Source organism: Nothobranchius furzeri, chromosome 2, assembly GCF_043380555.1.
Source record: "Nothobranchius furzeri strain GRZ-AD chromosome 2, NfurGRZ-RIMD1, whole genome shotgun sequence".
Classification (NCBI taxonomy): Eukaryota; Metazoa; Chordata; class Actinopteri; order Cyprinodontiformes; family Nothobranchiidae; genus Nothobranchius; species Nothobranchius furzeri.
The window spans coordinates 77,228,938-77,246,973 of NC_091742.1; the positions used below are offsets into that span (position 1 = coordinate 77,228,938).

Below are 18,036 nucleotides of genomic sequence, written 5' to 3' on the forward strand. Positions count from 1 at the left end.
TGACCAAAACGGGTAAATCTGTGATTTTTTATCACCACGTGTGTGGTCTCTCCATCTTTGAAAATCAGCCTGACTTTTAATTCCTGCCGTGTGAACCGGGCTTTATTCTACAGTTGAACACAGCATTAGATGCTGCTCTTTGGCTCAAACAAATCTTTGTTCCTAGGTTAGCAAAAACATGTCATGTTACTTTCTGAAGGTTAAAATGACTTTAGATAAAAAATAATTCAGATGTACTTCAAAGCAATAACAAAAGACTTTTCTGTATGTCCACAGTCTGGAAATAATCAAGCTCGACATGTGACAGATTTGACAACTTGTCAAAAAACATTAGTCAGGAACTCTACAAAGGTGCCAAGACTTATTTGTGACTTGTTTCGGTACTTACTCTTCCTCTTATGTTAAAAATAAAAATTAAAACTACTTATTTCATAAAGCCACATGTTTCACCTGAGATTTAAAAAAATATATTTTGGAGGTCAACAGAGTCCAGTCTGTTGTAGCTTCAGATAGTCACCGTAATATCATATCGGTAAAAGGGAACTATTAATAACACGTTATCAGGCTGTTTAAATACCAGATAACACCTCAGCACTCCTGGACTCAGTCTGAAGGCCTTGTCCACTGGGACTTAAATCCTTATCAGCAAAGATGTTTCCGTTTTTTTAAACAACAGATAAATATGGTTGCATGTGCAATTACAGAACAGAGATAATAATGTACTTATGCTGGTATTACATTGGTGGATAGAAAAAACCTGTACTAAAAGTTGATGTTGGTAATGAGAGCTCATCAGGATCCTGGTTGAACGTGCTGGCTTGCCCTCTAATACTTCATAGGCTCTGAAGGAGAACGCTGTTTCACTGAGCAGTAGCCCTGTCTGGAGGGAAGACACAAAGAACAGTTTAGAATGACATGAGAATACAGCAAGTCACCCCCTATCAGAGTCTTATTCCACTCCCACTTCATGTTTGAAAAATGCAACAAATGCTGTTGCCTGGAAGACCAAGAGGGTGGAGCCGCTAACATATGCACACATACACGGGCTCACAACAGCATTGTGACATCATAATGTACCAGCTAATGTCATAGTGTATCTCTTAGCCAATAGCGATGGCAGATTTAAATTAAAATACAGTGCGGTTTTTTCCTGACGACGGCGCAATACTGACAGTTTTAGGCAGATTATTTAAATTTTAACTAAGATTAACTAAAGTGCCAAATTATTGACAGCACGTTTCTACAGAGTGATTAGACACTCATTTGTATAATTTATCAACAAAAAAAAAGTTGATTTGGAGGTGACTTGCTCTTTAATGTTGCCAGCAGGCAAGAAAATAATCACAAATCATTTTTCCAGCATGTATTCTACTTTTAAAAATGTTATTGTTTTCACATTATGCAAATTAGAAATAATCAATTATATAACTGATGCAGGCGTATTCAATTCTGGTCCTGGAGATCTGGTATCCAGCACGTTTTAGTGGTTTCTCTGACTCAACACACTTGAATCACCTGCGCAGCAGCAGCTCATCAGGCTCTGCAGACGCCTGTTAATCACCTGCTGATTGAAATCAGGTGTGTTAAAACAGAGTTCAAACTAAAACGTGCTGGATACCGTACCTCAATCGAATACCCCTGACGTACAGCTTCAAGCAGCTAGATCTCTGAACAACACCAGTTTGTAGAAATAAAGACTCTGGCTGGTTTAATAAGCTACCAGCTGGCCCAACCAAAACCGGTACTGGCATTAATCTAAGATGAAATGGTTATTCTGGCTAAAATATTCCAACCTGAAGTGTTTTATTGGTTGCATAGGAAGTGCTACAACTAGCTAAAGCCACTAATGCACTTTACAAACCATTTTTGAGATTTGAGTTTTCATACAGCAGAATTAAGACTAGCAGTTGACTTTGGCTAGCTGTATGCTCGGTCATTCAGTTGGAATCTATGTAGCTCAAAGCAGGAAAGATCTTATTATTACCTTTAAAAGTTCAAATCCATTACTTTAATCCTGTGTTGTTATTTTTTTTTCATTATCATAGACACAAAATAAAAAATGTCCAGGCTTAAAATGTGAAAAAAATGCCCTAAACTGCTCTACCTGTCTAGTCATAGTCCTTACAAACATAACCGTATCTCTAAGTGATTATGTGTTCAATGAAATATAACATAAAAGTCTAATTTAACAACTTTTTAAAGCCAAAAATGCAAGAAGGCTTTATTTTGGTATGGGCAAGCAGCAGGAATATTTTTTTCTTAACATTTATAATTTGAGCATTTTGTCCTTTCATTGAATGCAGGACTGAAGACAGAGGGTTCGTGCACAACGTGACATGTACAAAAGCTGTTCAGACTTGGAACTATGACTGTTTTCCTAACCTGTATTACGAAAACATGACCTGCGCTTGGCTGTCAGGTCACCCTACATCTACTTGGAGTTTCTCCACATTTTTTTGTTCATATAAATTGCGTTGCATCTAAATGGGTGCAATGAGATGATTGAGATACATTTTTTAGTTAAAAATAATAATAAAAGCTCTGTTTTGAACACTATACCTTTTAAAATGTGTGTTAATATTTACAAATGGTAAAAATAAAAAAATAAAAGTTAAATGCCGTCATGTGTCAACTGTGCTATTTTATGTTGTGTCATGATTATGCAAATACAAACCTCAATATTAACACCTTCTGCACTTACTTGCACAGTCCTGTGACACATTCAAAGTCGTTTTGGCAGAAAGCTCCAGATGGTTTGCTACTCATGATCCTCCACAGCGGGGTCATTCGAGCCACTCTTCTCAATGTGTGCACAGTGTGTTCCCCCCTTGAATTTGCCCTCTGGTCAGAGCTGGACTGGACCTGCAAGACTAACGGGCCTGTGAGCGCCTGATGACACAAGTGCACAGGAAGAAAATAATATTATTTCTAAAACAATAAAAAACGTATGCACTGGAACACCGCCAGATTCTCTGTCAGTTATGAGCTCTTTAAATCAAAAACAGTTGGGAAACTCTGTGACGGTGATGATAAACTGAGTTTCCAAAGCGTAATACAACAACGACAAATTTGTAACCTAAAGGCTACTCACCTGCTGGGCCAATATCAGCACAGTGATGCATATCACCACCAGTGCTTTCCTTTGGTTGACCAAGTAGTTCTGTTTCATCTTTCTTCTTTCTCACTCACTGAGGAGAACGTAGCAACTGCGGCCGTTTGGTTAAGCTTCGGGACTGGATGTCAGGTATTAGCAGGTCTTAAGGTAGCTGGAGAGCCGCTTCAGATCAGCCTGACTCAGTGAGCTGCCCTTTATATAGTAAAGACCATCATCCCAGGAGAGGGAGGGACAAAGCCAGTCTGTGTTGTCAACCCCCAGTTCTACTGTCTGTCTTCTGTCCTGTTCTGTCTGAAGAAGAAATGATGCATCTGCAGAAAACAATAAGTGTCACATAACAGGCTTTCAAGAACATTTAGCAAATTGGAAACGTACTTGGTACAAACAGATGAGGCAAATAGTTTTCATCATGTACAGTAAGTAAAGTTTATTTGTATGGATCTAGAAGAGTTAACAAAAAATCTGGTTGAAAATGTGAGTTTTGAGCAGTTTTTTTAAACACTGAGTCCACTGATCTCAGGCTCAGGGGGAGAGAGTTCCAGAGTCTGGGGGCCACAGCAACAGATGATCTGTCACCTTTGGTCTTTAGCCTGGTGCTGCACAACCAGTAGGCTTTGATCACTGGACCTCAGGGACCTGCTGGGGGTGTAGGGACTAAGAAGATCACCAATGTAAGATGGTGCTTGTCCATGTAAGGCCCTATAGACCAGAACCAGGATCTTGAAATGAACCCTGAAGTTGACTGGCAGCCAGTGAAGCTGGAGGAGAAGCGGGGTGATGTGGGTGTGTTTGGAGGACTCGGTCAGAAGCCGAGCACAGGCATTCTGAACCACCTGCAGACGGCTCAGGGAGGTTCTGCTCAGACACGTGAAAAGAGAGTTGCAGTAGTCTAAGCGTGAGGAGATGAAGGTGTGGAAAACAACGTCTAATTCCAAGTATGTAGTTGTCATAATTTAATTTAAAATATATAGCATTTGAATATAACTGAAATGTTTGTATTTGCAGGGTATTTGCTGAATCTGACTGTGTGAAGCAGCAACGCAATCTCACTTAGAAAATGTACTTTTGTAGCAAACATGAACAGTTAATCTTAGCACTTGTGCATGTACGGTATGTGCTCTTTACATATGAGGAAATACAAAGACTAGTTCCAGCATGTTGACATTTGTCTTCTTTAGGAATTTAGTCCATTTGACTTATTTTTCAATGGAAGTTAAGGACTTAGGAAAATCTATAAAGAGGGATCTTTGTTGCATCTTTGCCTGCAAGAGAGAACAGTTACAAAACCTATTAAATCAATTCCACTCTTTCATTTTAAACACTAATGAGTCTTCAAACATTTAGTGAGATGTGCAACAGTGTAAAAAGTACTGTGCAAAATATGTAGGTGGTAGAGAAAAACTGCTGTGAAGTAACATTTTCTAGATACATATCTTATTTAATTATTTAACAATGGGAATGAACAGAACAAAAATGTAACCCAAACTAGTATTTGGTCTGACTAATCATTGCTTTCAAACAGCATCAATAGGGTTTGCCTCTTATGAATCATTCAAAAGTAAGTCTTGCATGGTATCCACCAGGGTCCTGTACTTGACCCTGTTTTGGTTCCTTTTTAAAAATTTCTGTGACATGAGATAATGTAGTTGTGTTTTCTGTAATTGCTAGCTGATGATATTCAGCTTTTAAACCTTACTGTATCTGTAAATAATTGGATCTACAAAGATGTTGGTATAAAAAAGTATCCTAACGGGTTGTGACAAGTATCAAATGCTGTTCACGTGTTAGTTTCAAAAGTTTGCAAAGTTCTTTATTTCTGAAAACAAAATAATCTTTAAAAATAATTCAAGAGCAGTAAATGTGAAAACTTTGGGACTGGTTGCTAAACAGCGAATGAAATGACAGGAAAATTTTTTTGCAACATTTCCACGAGTGGCAGTTTATTTCCAATTACATCACACGCCCCACGTGACCCAGCTATTTATATAAACAGACAGACTTGTGAATAGAAGCCCTGCAGATCTTTTGTACCTTTTCCTGTAAGGCTGGTGTTCACTGAGAGGTCCCTTATAAACCTGAGCCTGACAGGATTCTCAAGCTACATAAATGCATAACATCTGTGTCATGATTTATCGGCAAGCATGACTCATCGGGTTGAGCCATAGAAGCTGCAAAGCTCCATTCCATCATGACTAAATGGATGTTCTGCTGCAGGACTGAAAATAAAAGTGTGTAGAGACATTTCAAAGCAAAAATAGAACCGTCAGTGAAATTTGTCTAAAAATGTCAACTCTCACTGCAGAACCTGAACTTTACTCTTTATTAATTAAATCCCCTTCTGCAAAAGGATCCAAGGGCTCAGATATGACCTCATCTGACCAGATTACAGCTCCCATTTGGACTGGGTGGAACGCACATGCTGAAGTTCACAGAAATGGGTTACTCCCAAAGCTTCTACATGTGACAAAGATCGTTAGTGAAAGTCAGCTGCAGCAATTTTATTCAATAGTTAGGATTGTACCATTGATTTCACTGGGTATCACTAGTGAGTGTAGAGAATGTCTCTGATTGGAAGCATCATGTCCAAAAAAGTGACACACAGCATTCAGTAAATGCAAAAATGATCAAATTTGCTCATTTCCTGACCTATTGCATTGTGCACATTTTCACCATATGCTTTAAAAACTAGTGATGCACAGATGATATAAAATATTTGGGCCGATACCAATATTAATATCACTGTTATAGCCAATAACTAATACAGGTGCTGGCCAGTAAATTAGAATATCATCAAAAGGTTGAAAATATTTCAGTAATTCCATTCAAAACGTGAAACTTGTACATTATATTCATGCAATGCACACAGACCAATGTATTTCCGATGTTTATTACGTTTAATTTTGATATTTATAGGTGACAACCAATGAAAACATCAAATCTGGTATCTCAGAAAATTAGAATATTCTAAAGGCCAATGAAAAAATGTTTGTTTCTCTAATGTTGGCCAACTGAAAAGAATGAACATGAAAAGAATGTGCATGTATAGCACTCAATACTTAGTCGGGGCTCCTTTTGCCTCAATAACTGCAGTAATGCGGCGTGGCATGGACTCGATCAGTCTGTGGCACTGCTCAGGTGTTATGAGAGCCCAGGTTGCTCTGATAGTCGTCTTCAGCTCCTCTGCATTGTTGGGTCTAGCGTATTGCATCCTCCGCTTCACAATACCCCATAGATTTTCTATGGGGTTAAGGTCAGGCGAGTTTGCTGGCCAATCAAGGACAGGGATACCATGGTCCTTGAACCAGGTGCTGGTGGTTTTGGCACTGTGTGCAGGTGCCAAGTCCTGTTGAAAGGTGAAGTCTGCATCCCCATAAAGTTGGTCAGCAGCAGGAAGCATGAAGTGCTCTAAAACTTCCTGGTAGACGGCTGCATTGACCCTGGACCTCAGGAAACAGAGTGGGCCAACACCGGCAGATGACATGGCACCCCACACCATCACTGACGGTGGAAACTTTACACTGGACCTCATGCAACGTGGATTCTGTGCTTCTCCGCTCTTCCTCCAGACTCTGGGTCCTTGATTTCCAAAGGAAATGCAGAACTTGCTTTCATCAGAAAACATAACTTTGGACCACTCAGCATCAGTCCAGTCCTTTTTGTCCTTGGCCCAGGCGAGACGCTTCTTGCGCTGTTTCATGTTCAAGAGTGGCTTGACACACGGAATGCGACACCTGAATCCCATGTCTTTCATGAGTCTCCTCGTGGTGGTTCTTGAAGCGCTGACTCCAGCTGCAGTCCACTCTTTGTGGATCTCCCCCACATTTTTGAATGGGTTTGTCGTCACAATTCTCTGCAGGGTGCGGTTATCCCTAGAGCTTGTACACTTTTTTCTACCACATTTTTTCCGTCCCTTCGCCTGTCTGTTAATGTGCTTGGACACAGAGCTCTGCGAACAGCCAGCTTCTTTAGCAATCACCTTTTGTGTCTTGCCCTCCTTGTGCAAGGTGTCAATGATTGTCTTTTGGACAGCTGTTAAGTCAGAAGTCTTCCCCATGATTGTGGTGCCTTCAAAACAAGACTGAGGGACCTTTTAAAGGCCTTTGCAGGTGTTTTGAGTAAATCAGCTGATTAGAGTGGCAGCAGGTGTCTTCTATATTCAGCCTTTTCAGAATATTCTAATTTTTTGAGATACCAAATTTGGAGTTTTCATTAGTTGTCACTTATGAATATAAAATTTAAATGTAATGAACATTGGAAATACATTGGTCTGTGTGCATTGCATGAATATAATGTACAAGTTTCACGTTTTGAATGGAATTACTGAAATATTTTCAACCTTTTGATGATATTCTAATTTACTGGCCAGCACCTGTATTTGGTGATACCGACAAACTGACGTTAATGCTTCTAAAATCAGCAGATTTTGCATAGAATGAAAATGATTAAAGCTGAATTTACGTTATTATACAAACACCACACACATTTACGCTTCTGACATGATTACAATCACTGTCACATGACTAAACAAATACCCTCCCCCCACCCCCACCCTCTGAAACACATTAACAAATGGAAACCAGATGGAACAAAAATATTGGTTTTTAATATCGGCCCTGTTTTATTTATCGGACCGATACTGATATTGATGCCAGTATGTTGTGCATCCCTAATTAAAACTGTACTAAGACAACTCTTCCTTTCCCCTGCTGGTTTTAAGACTTTCAATGCATTTGCCCCGTCCCAAGTAACACATTCTGAGTGGAATGTTTATGGGAATCCATGTGCCACTGGCTGTGTGTCAGTCCAGAACCAAACCTCTGTGAATTAGATTAAGATGACAAGGACAAACCTACACACCCAGAGAAATAAAAATCCCTTGAGGGACCAGTCACTCAGCAATAAAACGTTACAGTAACTCACCAGCACTGTTACCGTAAAACAGACCAGCACTGATCTTCCTCAGGCAAAAAGACAGAGACAAAAGGAAAAATGCAAGTCTATGGCTAAATTAAATGTTTATACCTTCCCCATTAAAGGGGTTGTACTGTAATTCCGGTAATGAGAGAGAGTAATCAATAGGGACTAGTTTTCAAAACTGTCCTCAAAACATTTATAGACATGAACAAATTTGGTAACTTATGTCAGAAAAGTTAAATGCTAAATACTTCACGTGACAATAACGCAGTGATAAATATTCATGTGGGACTTTTGGTAAACACTGAGACAAGAATGACATTGTGTTGTCAGTAGTTTTTATATTTTTACACAGTAACCCCGGAAAATATGTGCAAAATCAAGCAAAGTGCTGCAGACAAGTTTAGTAATTTACGAGGTAAAGTATCTCTTTCTTATAAATTAATAGCGCAAGCCGCAAATGTTGCAAACTGAAAAAACTGCAATTTTTCTAAAATAAATTATATTAATTTTGCATCTCTATTTTTTTCTAAAGTAAATATTTTTTCATGTTTTTTTTTATTAAAGGCTACATGGTGGTGAATACGGTAGCACTTGTTGCCGTGACCTGCAGCAAGAAAGTTGCAGGCGCAATTCCCAGCTGTAGTCTTTCTGCATAGATGTGTGTGTTTTCTCCACAGCACAGCAGTGTATTAACAGGGGACTCTAGCTCTTTTCCATCGCCTGGTTACTGATCACTAAACCTGTCCATATCCACCCTGGTGAAGGGGACTACTGCCACTTCCTGCAACCCTTACAGTAAAAGCTAAACTAAATGACCTTCTCTTCATCTGCATTTGTGCGTGTTAGCTGTGTGATGACTGCAATGATTGATTTCATATTTACTATGGAGTCTTATGGTTCGTTAAATAAATGTAAATTAATCCCTTACAGTGGTGCAGTTGGTGGCACTGCTGCCACACAGTGAAAAGGTCACACATTTGAATCTAGACTGAGGCTCTTCACACAGTTTGCATGTTCTCCCCATAGAAAACAGGCTCATGAAAAATAGAAAATCCATTCATTTGAACCAGAAACTTTTATAAAGATTTATTTTTGTTGAGCAAAACAAACTTTTTCTCCTTCTGCTTTTCAACATTCTAATATTTAGTGGCTGTGCTTCTTCCTCATCTCTACTGTCGGCAGCTTATCTGTTCAACGCTCCTTTTCTGAATCTTTGGCCTTTCGTGTACCTCACATGACTTCCCTTAAGGTTCATCCTGATAAAAAGGTCAAGACAGAGTCACTCAGAGGCCACAACGCCAACTCGTGCAAAAGAAGAGACCCAACCGCAGTAGTTATTCTAACAAGCTGCTTCATTTGACAGAAGTAGGTAAAATAAAAATCCAGTTTAGTATTTTTATATAAAGGATGATGAAAAAGGTACTAAAGCCAGTTCATTTCAGATTCACAATCAAGTCAATTGGAGGTTTTATTAAAAAAAGACTCTTTACCTTTAATTTTCCAAGTGAATAATTTTCCAAGTGAATATCCCCATCTGTTGGGTATGGGGCAGTATTACATTTTCCTAAAGATAACACCATTTTCAAAGAAAATGTGTCCTCAGTTCATTTTGTTTAAAATGTGGCAGTAAAATGTCTGTTTTTTTGGCAGCTCAAACAACTTTACTCATAAACCATTGAACCGTATTTATTTATTCATTTAGTTTTAAAAAGTTGAGTTTATTATATTTAGTGCGGTTTTGTTTTCTTGTTCTTTGCATAATGGAAGTCCTGACAGAAGGAACTTCCTTTCAGATCAATAAAGTTTTCTGAGTAATCAGTTTTTGTTGCAAAACAAATCGTTTTTTCTCAACTGTGCTAAAAATAGAACATATTACAACTTAGCAAGTCTAAAATTATTTTTATGCTGCAATCTTTTTATTTGAGGACCCACTGGTAAACGAGATGTTTCATCTCAAGTGGTTTTATCCTCCTAAAATATAAGTTAATAAATAAATAAATCCCACTCGCATTGATTTAATTTTGAAAACTACAATAAAAACTGTCAAATATGGTTACGCATGAAGTTTGGATTGTTTTCTAGCTCAAAGGTCAGTATTGCGCCCGTAACAAACATTTAGTGTAAGCTCTGCCCTGCTCTACATTTTGAGTGAATGCATTAAACAGATTTCACCAAGAGACTTTCAAACTGGTATTAAATTGTAGACGGACTTCCATTCAGCATCTGAAAAAGAATTGAGTGTATTTTGTGCAACAGTCATTTTTAAAGTCTCTTCTAAACGGGAGAGTTTGTCACACTGCTGAAGAGCCAGCGTGACCTGGAATACCTACAGAACCTAAAAATAGAAATCAGGAGTTGTCAAACATGACCAAAAAGTGAAAAAACTAGCGGAAGAAAACATTTTTGCACAAACCTTTAAACATGGTTACAATTTCTACATTTTGACAAAACCCACAAATGATAAAATTTTTAGAAAATATGCATTTTATTTTATTTATCTTTCACGTATAATAAAACTCCATTCTTTCTCACATCAATGTCATTTAAACACAGTCATGCCTCGTTATCCATTTTATTTATTTACCTCCAACACAGACGAAGTAGCAGCACAAGTTTGGTTAAGGAGACTCCTCCCATAAATTCATCCAAACTGCACAAGTTCATTCATTTCCTAGCATGGCTGATCCACTGTCCATTAAAATGTCTGACTTTTCTAAGCAGCTTCTTTAGTTTTCTTCTCCATTACGACAGTAGACGGCCCCACTCTGCGGCAACACCAGAAATCTTTTATAAATGCAAGTCGATGCGTTTTAGTTCAGCCCTGATGTGGAACAGCTCAGATTTAAAACGATGCGGGGGGGGGGGGGGGGGGGGGAGAGAGAAGCAAACACACATAAATTGCCTTTAAAGAGCTTTAAACATCTGACAAATTCAACCAGTCAGAAGCTCGTCAAGCTTAGCTCTAGATCAAACTTGACCCATCAATTCTCTACGGGTCAAATATTTTCTAAGCATGTCCCAGTTTCTGCTTCGACTCTTTAACGACACGTGCAGGACTCAGCCACCATGTCCTCCAGCTCCTTGTACTCCACCTTTTTCTTGTGCACAACCAACACGCTCATGGGCATGTACTTGTAAGGAACGCAGGAGGGGGGAGGGACATCACCAACGCCCAGCTCGTTGATGACCGTCTGGATGATAGCATGGTTGGGGGAGTGGTAGCCATAATGGAGCACCCTTGGGCAGTCCCCCTGACAGTATCGGGGGTTGTAGACCGGAGGGGCGATGAAGTAACGACCCCAGCCGAGCTTGTCGAACGACAGGCGGAAGGAGTGGAGCTTGCAGCGGTTCTCGGGCATGCTGGTTTTGAGTTTGTAGTTGGAGACAATGGAGGAAGAGGAGGAGGTGGAGAAAGATGAAGAGGAGGTGGGGGTGTTTATCAGGGCGTCTAACGAGAGATCTTTTAGTTCGGAAGACGAATCCTCTTTGGACCTACGGCGGCGGCGTTGGTGACTTGAAGGATGCCACCATGTAACTCTCTTCATGATGTTTTCCCCATCAGCCCCAAGCAAATCCCCCATCCACTCTTTCACCTCCCTCTCCTCTTCCAGATACAGAAGAAGAGAAGGGACTTGGAGGTGCAGTTCGCTGCTCCATTGTCTCCTCCCCCATAAGGGCGCCCACCACCACGAGGGGCCGCTGTCCTCAGGGGGACCAGGTTCAGTGCACCAATACTGGGCAGTAAGGGCCAAGTGCCCCTCCTCGTCCTGATCCCTCCCCTGCAGGATGTGAGCGCTGACGTGTGCGGTGATGTCCGTCTCCGTCCACTGCTCGTGGGGCTTCAAGGTGGCCAGGGTCTTGGCACCCAGCGAGGTGATCTGAGCCCGGCAGCGGGGCAGTTCCACAACCTGGGAGGTGCTTGAAGTGGAGGAGCGTAGGTGGACGAAGGAAGCTCTGACAAGCTGCTCTGAGGGAAGTGTGTCAAGTTTGTACTTCACTGTGAAGGTGTAGACGAGATCTGAGGAAGGAGGAACATCAAGACCCATCATTCTGATAACAGCTTTTATGCAAATACTACAATTTTACTTTTTTGTATAATTGCCATATTATCTTCTTCGAAAAGCAATTAAAAAAGTGCTTAAAATAATAAACTATTTCACACCTGGTCTAGAATATTTGCCCTCAAAACAGCATCATAACTAACAACGTCCAAGCTAATTTTGAGATTGAAATTTACAGTTAATCCCATGTAAGAGATCTGAAGATTGTGTTTTAACCCTCCCACTGTCCTCATGGGCGACCACGCCAGGAAAGTGGACCATTGAGCAGGGATGATGATTTATCCCTTGAGGGCCACGTGGCAGGGGGGAGGTGTGACATTAGATTTAAGTTTATTTTCGTTGAAAAGTATTAGTTTGTCAACAAACGACTATGTCCAAAATCAGGGGCTGCATCTTCTTAGCTGGATTTGAGAGCCAACTCATCATCACACCCCAAGATGCATTGTGGACTGAAGAGATTTTTCAAACAACAACAATGGTGGGTGTAAAATACAGTTAAGTATAAGCTTAGAATAAAGGCTTCAACATTTTAAACCGTAAGGATCCAGTCTTTGTTGACTGAGTAAAGTGCATCCTTGAAGGGTGAAGGCCCCAGAATGTGGACACACCCAATTTATAAAAAGTCAATTTAAAAAGACCAATTTATCAGCATTAGAAGCTTTCATTTCAATAATTATATTGAACCCTTTGACAATAGCAGGTCAACTGCTTAGATACATTGTAGTCGCTAAAATTTACTAAACAGATTCTGCTTAAAATGGACAACTTTTGTATAAAATAAATTGCTTTAAATTCCTAATATTCTAAGAATATTTTACTTTGAATAATTTCTCATTTCCTTTATAAACGAATACAAATTTAAAATAAAACATAAGATTTAAATTAAAGTGATTCAAACAACCCTTTTCCACATCTAGAAACAACTCAGGTAAACGGGTTCCTTCACCTCCTGATGTGGGCAGGTAGTCCACCGAAGAGGCCGTGGGTCTCAGCAGGCGCACCGTGTTGGAACCGAACTTCCGGTGCTCTTTGGGTCTGCCGTCGGGCTCGGCCGCGCTCTTGTACAAACTGAGCATGAACTGCAGGTTCTGGTCCGCTTTCTGCTCGTCGGTCAGCGGGCGGTGGTGAGCGCCTCTGTGCTGCCTGGCGCTCTGGTGGCTCCGCCGGCTGCGCCTCAGCGTGGGCTGATGGGAGGCCATTTTTTCCCGCCCGGCCAACACTCCGGCACAGGTGGAGCTCAGCAGGTAAATGAAACAGGTCAGGACGCAGACACGCAGAAGACCGTGTGTGGCGCGGGTTACCCTCATGTTGGTCATGTACAACCTCTGGTGCTAGCGAGCTCCACCAGCAAGGCTATAGTTGGCAACCATCGTTCCACCGAGCCGAGGGCGTGACTTACAGGCGCACCTGACGGACGGCCATCTTGGACGCTTCGCTTCACTTCCTGTTAAAATTGACGATGACGGTGACCCTAATTAACCGCTCGGATGCGCGTGAGCAGCCAACGGGAATGCAGGAAAGCCACGTGAGAGGTAAGGTGCGTGAAAATGACCAAAATAATTTCTTGGACGCATCCGGTGCAGGTATTTTATGCGTCTTTTATTTCTCATATTTTCTACTTTTAACACTAGATTTACTGAGCAAATTTGCGCAAAATCAGGCTCCAGCCCCCCTGGCTTGCTCAATTGTCCTTCTTTTGTTTTGCTGATGAGCCACTAAGCAAGAGTGGAGGTTGGTTCTGCAAGGGCAACATGATTTGCATTAGTAAGCCAGGGTAAACCTGGGGGGAGGATTTTTGTATCACTGGGCACATCTCAGACATCTGGAAACGCTTCATCAACAACTGTGCTGGCAGTTTCACTCCAGGACGACACATGACCATAGATGAACAGCTGTTCCCTACAAAAGTTCATTTTCCATTCACCCATATTGCAACAAAGCCGGACAAATTTGGAATCGCGTTCTGGGTGGCCACAGATTTGGAGACCAAATAAGTCTGCAATGCAAGACTTGGGAAAGGATCCAAGTCGTCCGAAGGGGAGCGGCTGGCAGAAAATGTGGTCATGAAACATGGAGCCATTTCTTGATGCTGGGAGAAATGTAACTACGGACAATTTCTTCACCTCACTGGCACTGTCACAGAGACTGCTTCAGCCCAAAACAACCATACTGGGCACCATAAATAAAGTTTGCCGTGAACTTCCTCAGCATGCTAAACACACAGCACAACGTGAGGTATTCTCCACTTCTGTCCTTAGAAGTGGAGGTGTCTCTTTGACCATTTATGTACCAAAAAAAAAAAAAACTGTGTGTGTGCTGAGTTCATTTCACCAAGCTGTTGCGATTGATGCTGGCACAAAGAGAAAGCCCAACACAATAATAGACTACAACCACATGAAGGTACGTGAATGTGTGTATAATTTTACAACAGTGATACAATTATTATGATATGTACTATACAAGCCTATAAAAAAAATAACATATACTCATGATTGTCTCTCTCACTCTCTACTTTTGCAGTGTGGTGTCGATGTGTTGGACCAAATGGCACAAATGTATTCCGTTAGAGCAGCAACACGGAGGTGGCCAGTAGCAGTTTTCCACAACATCCTGGACCTGGCGGCGGTGAACGCCTACATTCTGTACAAGGCATGTACAGGACGGCAAAAGAAGACTACCGTAAATCCTCTAATACAGGCCCGGGCCTGTATTTGACTCAAGCTCGTCAAGCTCCAGGCCTTTATTGGAAGGAGGACCAGAATTAGAGGCAGGCCTCAATTTCTATTTGAGCAAAATGAACTAATGGTTCGCTGGAGTTTTTGACAAATAAAATTGCGCCCACATTTTCAAAGTTAAACACAATTCTTTTAACAACGGTAGTTTCTGCTTCAGCCCTCTCCCCCCCTCCCCCTGCACAGCAGCTGCAAACTCACTCATGTGCCTGCAGCCTCTCGGAGTTCCTGCTGCTCTAAACATTAAAATAATTATTTCGTTTTCTGTTCCTCACTTCTGATGACCTTCAATGGTGTCTGTTTGTTGAAACCACCAGGTACAAAAACTAACTTGTTTTTATTTGACTATTTTTCTGTCCTGCCTGTTTATTATCTTCCTGCATCTCCTCTCAATCCTAAAGAAAAACTGCTACCTGGGTTCATATATATTCACCTTATGAGTTACCTTTGAACTGCAGTTCTAAAAGATCTACCGACATCAAACAGCGGAGTGCTCGCCGGTCACATCAGTTAGGTGCGTCACCGAGGACAAAACAGGTGATGTGCCCCGATCCACAGCAGCGAAACTCATCAAGCACAAATAAAAGAATAAAAGACTGAAAACATAAAAGGAAATGAGCCGACATGAACGATCACGTGTTAAATTAGTTTTTGAGGTGGCGACACCTGATTTGATAATGTTACTGTGGCCGTGCTCAGGACGCAGATGTCTGCAGCGCGTCAACAATCAGAGCTTTGCATGCGCAAGCTGGTTAAGGTTAGGATGGGGTGAGGGGAAGGTTAAATTGCAAGAGGGTAAAGGTCACAATTTGGTTAAATGTCCGTTTTACGGCGGGTGTCAGTACCGACGCTCTGGCACAGCGCTTTGCCTCCCGACGCACAGGAGCTTGTCACCTGCTGACAGCAGACTGCTGTCTTTTCTGTGGACTGCATCTTGCCGGTCATTATCACGTGACAGCGACTAGTCGATGGCAGGCATAAAAAGTCACTATAGAGCGGTGAAGTCGACTAGTGACTAGTTCATACAACCCTACTGCTCCCCAGAGTGTTCTGCAGCATAATCAGCACGTTCTCTTTGAACTTGATATCAAATTTTCGCCTCCGCATGGTTAAAGTTACCCTCGCGGTCTATCACTGGCAAATCAAAAGTGAGACGGATGACACAACTGCCCCCGTACTTGCTTGTTACCACATTCCACCCAGCCACAATAAAAAACCGGCCATTATTCACCTCCGCCGACACCGGCCAAAATATAATACCCGGCAGTTAATTAAATACAAGCCAATATTAGAGGATTTACGGTAGTTTTGAGTCATCTTGCAAAGGAACTCCATTGCCGTTTCATGCAGCTCAAAGAACTAGAGGCCCAGAACAAGGTTCTGAAGCTCCCGAGGGCTCCTGTTGGCTCTGAGGCTTCTGCAGCTGCTGAACCAGGGAAGGTTTGGACAACCCAGTGTCAGGTGCTGAAGGCCTGCAAACGGAATCGCAGCAAGCTTACCTGTGCAGCATGTCAAAGATTCACCTGTGCCAAATGCAGGGATGATGGACACTGGGTGTGCAAAGACTGCAAAGTTTGAAACATATGTTTCTGCTGTTTAAACTTGTATATGGTTGTTATTTTTGTATATAGTTGTTGTTTTTTTCCAGTGTTGGAACTCGTGTGAGAAAAAAAATTCCAATTTTTACATTCTTTTGGACCGTTGTCTGACTTAATTCCAAGGGCCACATAGTTTCTGCATGGCAAGAAAAATCATGTTCATTACATTGATTGTCACATTGAAAGTCAGAAACTCACTTCCCAAAAACAATTTCCCCCCAAGTGGCAAAACATCTATTCACCTGACAAAGACATCTAATCACCTAAAAAACATCTGTTCATTACATTGATCGGCACATTGAAACTCAGAAACTAGCTTCCCTCAAAACGACCTTCCCCCAACTGACAAATGTGGCAATGTGTAATGGTACATTTCAGTTAATGGGCCATCAGCGCAGCAAAAGTTGAGCTCTGCAGGAGGATTAAATTTTCCAGTAAATCCAGTGTTAAAACAACTGTTTTGATATTAAATGAAATTCAACCAAAATTCTTTATTCTACAACACTTTAGATGGAAAATCAGCAAAAATTTAAACAATTTTTATATCAAGAGTCTTTCCTGGCTAAATAAAGATTAAATAAATACATTAACATAACAATGAGAATTACATTGGCCCACTATAGCAAAATTACTTTAAAAAGTACTATACACTCATGCCCACACACTCATCAGACACTCCTAGGGCATATTACTCTAACAATACAGAGCTGAACCCCATAGCAAAAAATGAAATAAAGAAATTTAATATATTTGGCATAGTCCAACCTGTTCCCATGTTGTTCATGGAGCTGGGACCAGGCCTGATTAGATAATTGAAAACATTACCAACATTTCAATCATCTAAATGTTCTGGTCCTGTCCCAGTTCCATAATGGCACAGCTTCATAAACCTGTTCATTTTTTTTGCTATGGTTGATTTTTATTTATTTTTGGTGTTTAGACTGTTTCATCAGGGTTAAGTGTAGTTGATAAGAATGGATTGACCTGTTGCACCTCCTCATATCCTTCAGAAGAAAAGAAAAGTTGTAAATGTAATTTTTATTTTGATTATTGTAATAATTTACCAGTTTCCTTGTGATCATTGTTGTCTTCCATTTATTTGATCATAGGGGCAGCAATCCCAGTCCTCTCCCAAGACACTTTCATCAGCTTCCCCGCTGGGATGTCAAGACATTCCCAGACCAGATTAGAGTTTCTCTAGGTCCAGTGGCAGATTTAGCAATTTGGGGGCCCAAGGAGAACACAGACATGGGCCCCCTTACACAAAATTTTCGACAATCTTATCTTTAACTGGATTTGCGAAACTCTCTCCTCTTCTGACATGAGATATTTTCACTTTTTATTAGTCTTCTTTTTTCCTGTCTTTCTCTCCTTTCGAGTGCCTTCAATATTTGCTCTGCTTTTTTCTTCCTGTCAGTGCTCCTGTGCTTTTGCCTTTGGTTTTTTTCTTCTATTTTCCATTTTGGTATATGTTTTCCTCCCTTTAAACATTTTCCATTGTCTTTCCTTTCTGCTTCCTTTTGATGTTTACATAGAAAAACGACGTCACTTTTGGAAGTGAAGATAAAAGCTTTTTTAAAGCAAGCTGCATCTTTCTCTTCTTGGAACCACTC

The 18,036-nt window shown here is 40.9% G+C and overlaps 2 protein-coding genes across 2 annotated transcripts; both read right to left on the bottom strand.

The window, feature by feature from the left end:
- Nucleotides 1-470: 470 nt before the first annotated feature.
- Nucleotides 471-3,362, bottom strand: leap2 (liver-expressed antimicrobial peptide 2). Its single transcript, XM_015946369.3, has 3 exons — nt 3,092-3,362; nt 2,702-2,889; nt 471-880 (listed from the first exon to the last, which is right to left on the bottom strand). Exons 1-3 carry the CDS (start codon nt 3,167-3,169, stop codon nt 826-828), a joined length of 321 nt encoding a protein of 106 aa, XP_015801855.3. The 5' UTR covers nt 3,170-3,362; the 3' UTR covers nt 471-825.
- Nucleotides 3,363-10,513: 7,151 nt separating this feature from the next.
- Nucleotides 10,514-13,531, bottom strand: bmp15 (bone morphogenetic protein 15). The gene is made up of 2 exons (XM_015946368.3): nt 13,040-13,531; nt 10,514-12,050 (listed from the first exon to the last, which is right to left on the bottom strand). Exons 1-2 carry the CDS (start codon nt 13,407-13,409, stop codon nt 11,071-11,073), a joined length of 1,350 nt encoding a protein of 449 aa, XP_015801854.3. The 5' UTR covers nt 13,410-13,531; the 3' UTR covers nt 10,514-11,070.
- Between the last annotated feature and the right edge of the window lie 4,505 nt (nt 13,532-18,036).

Excerpts from the sequence above, each read along its gene's own strand:
- leap2 (XM_015946369.3), bottom strand. The coding sequence starts at position 3,169 with ATGAAACAGAACTACTTGGTCAACCAAAGGAAAGCACTGGTGGTGATA. Across the intron at positions 2,890-3,091 it reads TGCTGATATTGGCCCAGCAG|GCGCTCACAGGCCCGTTAGT; the intron begins GTGAGTAGCCTT and ends TTGTGTCATCAG. Across the intron at positions 881-2,701 it reads TGTGTCACAGGACTGTGCAA|ACAGGGCTACTGCTCAGTGA; the intron begins GTAAGTGCAGAA and ends TCTTCCCTCCAG.
- bmp15 (XM_015946368.3), bottom strand. The coding sequence starts at position 13,409 with ATGACCAACATGAGGGTAACCCGCGCCACACACGGTCTTCTGCGTGTC. Across the intron at positions 12,051-13,039 it reads CTACCTGCCCACATCAGGAG|ATCTCGTCTACACCTTCACA; the intron begins GTGAAGGAACCC and ends CTCCTTCCTCAG.